The sequence below is a fragment of the Ziziphus jujuba genome, chromosome 8, assembly GCF_031755915.1.
Source record: "Ziziphus jujuba cultivar Dongzao chromosome 8, ASM3175591v1".
Classification (NCBI taxonomy): Eukaryota; Viridiplantae; Streptophyta; class Magnoliopsida; order Rosales; family Rhamnaceae; genus Ziziphus; species Ziziphus jujuba.
The window spans coordinates 7556791-7566318 of record NC_083386.1 but is presented as its reverse complement, the minus strand read 5'-3'; the positions used below and the strand labels follow the sequence as shown (position 1 = coordinate 7566318).

Here is a 9528-nt window from a genome sequence, read left to right as displayed (position 1 = left end):
GGACTGGGATCGCTGATTAAAGTGGACCATCACTGCCACGTGGACGACAATTATCAGAGGTTGATGTGAGTCAACGGGTCAAGAGTTTACTTAATTTTCATTTCTTATTGAATACATGTCATAATTGGTAAATCCATTTAATTATTGACACTTATTGTATTGATTAATTAATTATCAATAGTTCCCAACTGAGTATTTCAGGATAACAGATATAATTTTGGGTAGATGTAGAAATTCATTGTGAAAGAGTGAGTCTTTTATAGGAATAATTTTCATATAGAGATATGCAACGATCTGTTTGCCTCTTTTATTATTATTATTTATTAAATTTGGTAATAATATATTTGGAACTGCATGATGATATACTTCATTTAATTCAAATAACAAAACAGGACAGTTCTATTCGTAAATATTTTTTTACGGTGCAAGAGGAACGTTGTTGTTGGTTTTTATTTTTATTTTTTATATTTTATTTTTTTCAATATAGAATAATAAAGTTACAGCCCGAAAATGATTTTTTTTTTTTTTTTTTTTTTTTGGTCCCCTGTTTGTTTGTTTGCTCCAAAACGGTCCCAAGACATTTTATCAAGGCATCAGCGTGGAGTAATGACCTTGACCTTCCATTTTCCAACCAAGGAGCTGTTTTTGGGCTTCTTCTTTTCGGTCACAGTTTCATGGTTTTGGGGGTGACATAATGAGTATGGACTTAAACAAGGTATAGATACATCTTCTGAATCAAGAATTTGATGAAAACTTGTGGAAAAGAGTTCGTTTGATCGACTTTCACTCACTAATTTATAATTATTTAACCAATATTGCAATTTAAGTACCTAGAAATGCCTATAAAAATGGTAATTAACAAGTACTATATTCACCCATCAAAAAAAAAAAAAAAAAAAAAAATGATACTTAGCCGAGTCAATGTTCCACACATCAGCCACAGAATGAGTCTTAAGCCACTCCAAATTTGCGGGTTCTCTGTTTTGGGCTTGCAACAGTATGCACAGAACCCCACAAGTGGAATAATCGTCTAAGAAGTACCAAAACATCTTCAACATGACACATACATTCACCTCACCACCCAAGAATCTCTACACTAGACAATATCCCAAACTTCCTTCACAAATCACATTAAGATATCAACCAAAAATACCCACAAATCATCCTGATGCATATAAATACAGTGTGCTTGTTATATCTTACAGTTTCAAAATGCATTATGCATTTGATGAGAAGCAAAAGACTACCGTATATAAGTACATTCATCAGGAAAAGCATAAAAGCAAAAGGAGTTTGGGACCGATGCATACTTCACAGGGATGGAATATCTTGTGCTCTCCAAACCTTCATAGTCTTCTTCATAATCTAGTATACATAGATTTCGTTATATTAGACAATAAGAGTGTTGTTGCAGTTGTATGCAATGCAAAACTCTTAAAAATTTCAAGACAAAATGAAAAGTGAAAATATTTTACCTATTCTGTGAACAATTGTTGTAATACCAAACCAATTTGGTCCTTCTCCCAAAGATGTCTTAGGGTTGTATTAATGTCGCCTTCTATCGACTCGTGTTGTATTCTATTATCATTGTCCACCTCGTCATCACTGATTATCAACTCGTCAAAATCCAATGCTGTGTTAAATCCGTCTGGCAATTCCACGTCATCGTCACTATCAAATACTACATTTTCCAACTGTGTGTAACGTAGCGTTAATTTGTCTAGTTGTGGAGTGCTTACGAATCCATGAGAGAAACTCCTCATCTCAGGGCAGAGACCAATGCGTACACGTTTCAATTTCGGGAATTTCATCACAAGGTTTCCGGAGTAGAAGCTTGTGAGGCTTGGTAAACCACAAACTTCGAGCTCTACCAGTTCATTGAAAACAATTTCACCTCCTGTTTCACTTCCTTCATTTGCAATTATTTCATTCATGCTTCTGCATCCACTAATGTTCATTATTCTCAGCTGTGACATACTTTTCGCTGTCGAGGAAGTAAACAAATTTACCATTCCATGGCAATTCAACACCACCAAAAATATTAAATTTTGGAAAGATATCCAGGATGGTGCTAAGTTCTTTAACCTGTCACATCTGGATACTTCTAGAGCCATCAAATTCAAGAAGGCTGTGTCTGTATGGTAGTTCTCATCCCACAAGTGCATCAAGTCGGGCAGTCTGGATAGTTTCAATGAGGCCAAACCGGAAAATACAGATGTAGGCAGACCTTCAGATTGACCATGCCATATCTCCTTCAGGAAACCAACCTCTTTCAGTGTCAAATTTTTCAACTTAGGAAATGTGACCTGGGAAAACAATAATGAAAGCAATGCAAAATTTTTCCCAATATATTAAAATCCTTCAATGAACTAAATTCATGGCATAGCTCAGAATCCAACAATACTAATGCAATGCCAAAAACCAAAAAACCATATTATAGTTTGAACTCAAAACCTTACCTTTTCGTGGAAGAAGGGTCTGGCAAAGTCTGCAATCAATTGCTCGTCTTTCCTTTGATTTCTGCAATTTGTCTCCACTTGAGAGTAATACTGTATAAGGTTTCGTAGAGAACACAGCTTCAAGGTTTTCAATTTAGGAAATGGAATCTTTTGGAAAGTTTCATTACTTATGCTTTGAGAATCATCCTCTCTTTCATAAATAACTTCCTCCATCGTTTCGCATCTATCCACTTCAATCTTTTCAAGGTGCAAAAGGCCGATTGCAATGGAAAATGAGAAAAGGTTCTTCAATTTATCACAGTTGTACACTTCTATAACTCTTAATTTTCCAAAGCAATTTTCTGTAAGTTTTCCATGGCATATCTTTTCGAGACTCTCTAAACCACGAAGTCTCAATATATCCAAACTTACAAAGGCACTGCAAGCATGAATCTTTTCCACCGAGTTGATAATGTATTGAATTCCAACAATCCATTCTAGTTGGAGATGCTTCAGTTGTGGAAACCCTTCCGCATCCAATTCATAAACAACATTGTTGAAGCCCGATGATCCACTTAAATACAATACTTCAGACTTTTTCAGTAACATTTCAAGACCATGATCATTGAATATGTCTCTTCTATTGATCTTGAGGTACAACTGTTTTGAAGATCTAGAATCAGAAAGTACAACATCAACATCTCCGATTACTATGCTATATCTTTCCAATTTTTCACCAAAACATTCTTTTGGTAGGAGTGCGGCATTTGGTATCCGCAAATATAAAGTGGTAAGTCGATGCAAGTCCTTTAACTCCAAAAGACTGGCATTCCTTATTTTACCTTCATTTCCATTAACATGCCAGTTTCTGAAACTGTTTTCCATATTCAACTCTTCTAATCTTGTTAAGCTTGATATGATATTTGGTTGAACCACTTTCAGCTTGTAACAATCTTTCAAATCTAACATTCGTAGCTGAGTTAGTTGTCCAATTTGTTTCGGTAGCTCTTCTATGCTAGATCCTCTGAGGTCAAGAATTTTTAAATTTTTTAACTCTCCAATCATACCTACTTCTCCGATGTCACAGAACTGCAAACATAGCGTTTGAAGATTTTGAATGGAAAAAATGGATGAAGGTAATGGTCTCAAACGAATAGAGATCAACTCCAAAACTCTAAGCTCCTTCATTTCTTCAAAAAAGTGGTTTGGAATTTTCAAACCTTTTCCGTACTTTTCATAGGAAAGAAAGTACGTGTTAAATCCGAAAGGTTTACTTGTGCTACTCAGGCAAAATAACTGAACTTTTGGAAATTCTAACTTTTCAGGAAGCTGATAAATGTGATCAATTTCTGGCAGTGAAACTGCAATTGAATCCTCGAGTTTTCTACTACTGAAGCATTCTTCCAACTCAGCAACATTTCGAAGATTATACATGTGTCTATCATTAGATCCAATTGATAAAGTAACATCCCGAATGACATCATGCATTTTAGCACAACCATCATAATCACCATCCAACAACAAGCAACAAGCCTTGAGATCTTCAACCAACGTAACCACCTTGTTTCTTGCCTCCTCCAATTTAGTTATGCCTTGAAATAGGCCCCAACCTGTAGCTTGTTTCAACAAGTGTTCGATCTCTATGTTTGCATCCTCATGAAACCAACTACAAAGCAACAACAATGACTTTGCTTCCTCACTTCTCAAAGAATCATAACTCAACTTTATACCAGAATAGACTTTTTCATGCATTCCTTTGATGTTAGTTGGGGTGGAAATGCTTAGCTCTTGCAATGCATTTTTCCAAACTTGATGACTTTTATTTCTTAATGCATTTGCAACGGTTGCAATTGCAATTGGTAAACCTGCACATTCTTTAACAATCTCACTTGCTAAAGGTTGGATGCTAAGTTTTCTAACTGTATCACCCACTATTTTGTCGAACAAATTAGTTGCTTCACTCTCTGATAAAACTCCAACCAAAAAATTAAGCTCGACACCCATATCATTATATAAAACTTCTTGAGATCTAGAGGTTAGCAGTATCTTGTATCCCTCATTATCATCTCCAAATGATATTCCAATATCCTCCAACTCAAGTTTCTCCCAAATGTCATCTAGAATTACAAGCAAACTTTTTTCTTTTCTCAATTTATATCTTAGTCGATCTGCTCTCCAGCGTATGCTTTTCTCTTCCAACTTTAGTCCTAACTTCTCCGCAAATTCTTGTTGAATGCTTTCAAGACTTGGAGTCTGGGATACAGTAACCATGACGGCCTTAGCGAACAACGTTTGTTCTTTGACCTGTTTAGCAACCTCTTTGCAAAGCATAGTTTTTCCGACACCGCCCATGCCATAAACCCCAATCTTGTCAACATCCGGATCTCTTAGTGCCTCCATAATTCTGTTCAAGGTTGACATTCTTGAGCGAAAAGCCATGTAGCCTTTGACTTCGAAAACAGTTGTTATAGTTGGAAGGTAAGACACCTTGTGGAATCCCCCTGCAGCTTGGATTTCACTTGCAACATCCAGTGCCATCTTCTTCGCCTTCCTGCTCATCCAATGTCGGGACACCAAATTCGGAAAATTCCCACTCAAACATTTCATATTTGCCTGGCCTTCATTTGTTAGAAAGTTCTCTGTATGTTCAGAAATCATCCTGTCTACTCTGCTAAGCCAGTTGACAACATCAGTTTCAATTTCTTCAGCGTTTTCCTTTGCCTCATCAATGGAATGGTGAAGCCTATCTTTTGCATCCTTCAAATGCTGAACTTGGGTTCTGAGGTTCTCTACATTTCTTTGATAGTAAAAGAGGTAGCCCAGTTGGCGGGCAATAGGTTTAACTGCGTACTCACTAATCTTTGCCCCTATGCTAATAATTATCTCCATGGGTTTGCTTTACTTGCAATCTAAGAGTATTTTCTATTTTCTACCCAATAAAAAGAAAAATAGTAAGGATGATAAACAGCCAAAAATAGTTCAATTAGATTCACACAATAAAATAAAGAGATGATCATCAAAATCATATGCAGCCGAACAAATGGAATTAAGCCAAAAATATTAAAAAAAAAAAAAAAAAAAAGTAAAGCAAGTTTGCGTACCTGGTGTGGTCAAATTACAGGACAGAGTAAGTTTTGCTTGAAGAAACTACAAGGTGAAAAGCAAAGAAGAAAACTGAGAGTGCTGCTTAATCTGTGTTTCTGGTACAGAGAAAAAGATATAAAAAGAAAAAGATGCTTTGCAGGAGCTGGGGCTATAAGACCGGTGACCAAAGTGGACAATATTGCATGTAGACGTTGCGTCAACGAGGCAAAGTAATTTTTGAATTATCTTTCAAAGTAATGTACTCCAGCTGTCACACAGAAACTCAAAGTTTTTTATTATTTATTTATTTATTTATTTTTTTTTTTTTTTTAAGGAAATGGGTTTCTAAGAATATCCATAATAAGTATGTGCTAAGCTTTTGCAGTTTTATTTTATTTTTTCAAATGGTAAATGAGATTCAAATTATATAGCAAAATTCTTTCAAATTTTATAATCTTAATAAATATATATTATAGATATGTCATCGTTTGCTCCTCTAATTCAATACCATGGTATACTTCATTTATTTGTCATATATAACAATCAAAGATTATCCAATTTTCTTCATTAATTATGGAAGAGGAAAATGGTATACTCTTTAACTGAAACATAAAAAAAAGAAAAAAGAAAAAAGAAGGAAGTTTTATTCAGAGGAGAAAAATAATAAGGTGACAGAAACTCTTTAACATGAACATATATAATACAAAAATAATTGCTATACTATTTTAACATCATAACCTCCCCTTTAATTTTTCCATATAATCTCATAGCGTTTGTTACGTTATATCTCTCGTTTATCATTATTAATATTCATAAGAAAAACAAATTATTATTACTATTAATAAAAATCATTATTAATAGTAATAATAAATAATAAAAGTAATAAAAAATATTATTCCTATTAATAAGAAAAAAAAAATGTTGATAGTAATCAATAAATCTCCCCATATTCTAAGTCAATCACTCAATTCTAATGATGTATGGTTCTCATGAAATGTGAGCTTGTTCATTTAACGTTTCACGGCACGAAATAAGTTGCTTTAGAAAGTGGTTTCCAAAGTAGAGCATACTTGGCTTCACGTGTTTAGAACAAACTGTTTGAGCCATAAATAATATCTCTGAAAATAAGCATGGAATTTGAGAATTATTTAGATAGAGATAAAATCATAGTATCATAATTAAAAGTTATCATTCACCGAATGATTACCCGAACTAATTAGACGTTAAAAATATATTAGTGCTTGACGCGAGAAAGGCTTTTTCATAAGGGATTATCCATTTTTTATGAGTCCTACCTATTAGGTACTCTCCATCATGAGGTGGAGATAAATGTGCTTTCGGACTAATAGGTTTCATGTTACGTCAATTTGAACTTGCTCGATCTATTCAATTATGACCTTATAATGCAATCGCATTCTCCGATCCAATTGTGGTTTTTGTTTTTGTATTCTTGATTTATCTGCTAGCTCAGTCTGGTTGGTTTTTTGCGCTAAGTTTTGGTGTAGCGGCTATATTTCGATTCATCCTCTTTTTCCAAGGATTTCATAATTGGACATTAAACCCATTTCATATGATGGGAGTTGCTGGGGTATTCATTCTTTATTCGACTTCGGCATAAATCTTTTTTATTTCTGCCTCATATTTATCGAATAAAGAATGAATACGGAGCTGTAGCGCCTTGTTTTGGTCATTGGAGATTATATAAAAGGGTAGAAGTTATCGCCATTTACAAATTCATTAACTCTTCCTTTTTTTGAGATGATTCAGTCCAATTTTCTTTAGTCATAAGTAAGTTATTCTCTGACTTTCATTTAACTGTTATTTACATTTTATTTTTCCATTCTTTTATTATTGCCAATTCCTTTTTGGTAGTTAAATTTCTTCTATTTATAAATCCAATTTTGTTCTCTGTTTCTATTACTGGTAGTTTTGTTATTCATTTTATTTTTTCTTAAGTTAACATTTACTCACCTTGCAATCACTGAAACTGCTAAATATTGTAAGACATACCGACAGTATTTCTACATTTCTTTTGTTCAACCTTTATAGATTGAGCTTTATTATATCGTATACTACAGGTCGTTTCACAGTTCAATTCAATTAGACTATTTTGTAATCGTTGTTTAGGGGCTAGTACCATTGAATCCTTGTAGTTTCACAACCATGGAATATTTCTATCTTTTATAGAACTCAAAAAGTTTATATCCCTTTATAATTTAAGAAAGTCCCAGAAATACTTCTCTGCTCAAGTCCATTTTAGTTTCCCGATTCGATAGGGACGGCAAGGGACTTAGTTGTCATGAACTAATTTTTTTCCTCGTGATAAAAATAAAATAAAAATTCCACACATTTTGAATTTTGATGGAACCCAATGCTTAGGGATTGATGCATAACACTTCCCTTGAGAACATTCTATGACTAACAATTGTCCAAAACAACTCTTGATTAATTTCATCATATTTAAAATGACCATTTTTAAGTTTCAAAACGTCTAGAAGAAAGAGTCCATGAAATTAACCAAAAAACAATTTCATTTAAAATAAACCTAAACCTAATCCTAATTTTTTTCAATATTACAGATTTACCAATAATAGGATTGGAAAAAAAATTATTTAAAAAAGTATTTAAATCTCTATATGTATGAGAAAACAAGAAAAAGAAAAAGAAAAAGAAAATTCTTTTCATAGAGTTTGCTAATTACCAATTAATATTCAATATAACCTTGCAAATCAATATGCCATGGATCAACATCCAGCAAGCAAAAATGAAAACTATATGCAAGCCAATAAAGTAATGATAACTCTATTGTACCAATGTTGACCTCTAATCACCTCCAGCTTTCGGTGTAATGAGGATATAAAATGTCCGTCTGTCTATTTCTTTGTGGAGTTTGAATATGAAAAGTCTGCAGCAGCCATGGAAGATAGATAGATTCTCAAACTTAGAAGAAGGTTCTGCTCTGCTTTTCCGCTGCTTCCCAATAATCAACTTTGCATTCAATCATCATCCCTTCTTTGTTTGAGGTTTTTTGCTGGTAGAGATTCCCATCATTTAAGGAGTGCCATGTACAGCAACGCAGTAAGTTGCAGGGGTCTCTGTAAATTCAAGGAGATCAAGGTATCATCTTGAATATCTAAATGCTTTGGAGTTGGATTTTTAAGATTTGACCAAAGTTGAGATTGAAGCTCCAAGTCTTGTTTCCTTGACTTATCGATTGCTTAAACAGTTAGTATCGGTTGGACCTCCCGAGATTAGCATAAGCAGCCGCTCTACAAAACTGACACTAAACAGAGAGATTGATACAAACTTGGCATGGCGACCATAGTGTTCGCTTAAAAAAAATAAAATTTTAAAACTAGACAACATGATCATTAGACCTTCCGGGCCTCAGAGAAGCTGAGGATGGCCAACATAACCAGCATTGCAATGGTATAAATCGTTTTGCACAATTGCAATTCACTACGAATATTGATGAGGAAATTTATCTGGGAATTACATCCTCCGCTGCTTACCATTAACCTAGTAAAATTTTCTATTACACTTGTGAACACCACCACCACTATCACTTCCCATGAAGAAGTTACTACCATAGATGAATTGTTTGTGGTAGAACCAGAAGCTGTGCACATGAATTGTTTGTGGTAGCAGCAGAAGCTGTGGGTAGTCAGAAGGAAAATCCAGGTGATGAAGATTTAGAACAGAATGTGGAACTAAATATGGAAGATTTTGCAGGTTGCCAACGAGTACCACCTCCGGAGTTTAGGAGGAGCAGTAGAACCAAAGATAGAACTGCCAGTAGCAGTTGCACCAAACCCAAAAATGCTACTTCCAGTGCTTGGAGTGGCAGCAGCTGTGACACCGAATGGTGCCCCACTTATACAAAAACCTGTGTCCTTCTTGGCCATGCTTTCTGAGGATGGCAAGTCTAACGTGGCTGAAACTGGTGCAACTGCAGTTTAAGCTGTAGAACCAATTTTAAAAACTGATACAGCTGGAAATGAAGATG

The 9528-nt window shown here is 34.6% G+C and overlaps 1 protein-coding gene across 3 annotated transcripts; it reads right to left on the bottom strand.

The window, feature by feature from the left end:
- Positions 1-872: 872 nt before the first annotated feature.
- On the bottom strand, positions 873-5808 carry LOC125421245 (disease resistance protein At4g27190-like). Of its 3 annotated transcripts, none has more exons than XM_060819364.1 (4): positions 5540-5806; positions 2460-5360; positions 1476-2306; positions 873-1365 (listed from the first exon to the last, which is right to left on the bottom strand). In XM_060819364.1, exons 2-3 carry the CDS (start codon positions 5325-5327, stop codon positions 1476-1478), a joined length of 3699 nt encoding a protein of 1232 aa, XP_060675347.1. In that variant the 5' UTR covers positions 5328-5360; positions 5540-5806; the 3' UTR covers positions 873-1365. The 3 variants fall into 3 exon arrangements, with proteins under 3 accessions (XP_060675347.1, XP_048325487.2, XP_060675348.1); XM_048469530.2 differs by having other exon boundaries at positions 2460-5367; positions 5540-5805; XM_060819365.1 differs by lacking the exon at positions 873-1365 and having other exon boundaries at positions 1798-1984; positions 2086-2306; positions 2460-5367; positions 5540-5808.
- Between the last annotated feature and the right edge of the window lie 3720 nt (positions 5809-9528).

Bases quoted from the DNA above. Each gene is read 5' to 3' on its own strand.
- LOC125421245 (XM_060819364.1), bottom strand. From the start codon at position 5,327: ATGGAGATAATTATTAGCATAGGGGCAAAGATTAGTGAGTACGCAGTT. The intron at 2,307-2,459 runs GTAAGGTTTTGA...TTGTTTTCCCAG, and splicing joins GACCCTTCTTCCACGAAAAG to GTCACATTTCCTAAGTTGAA.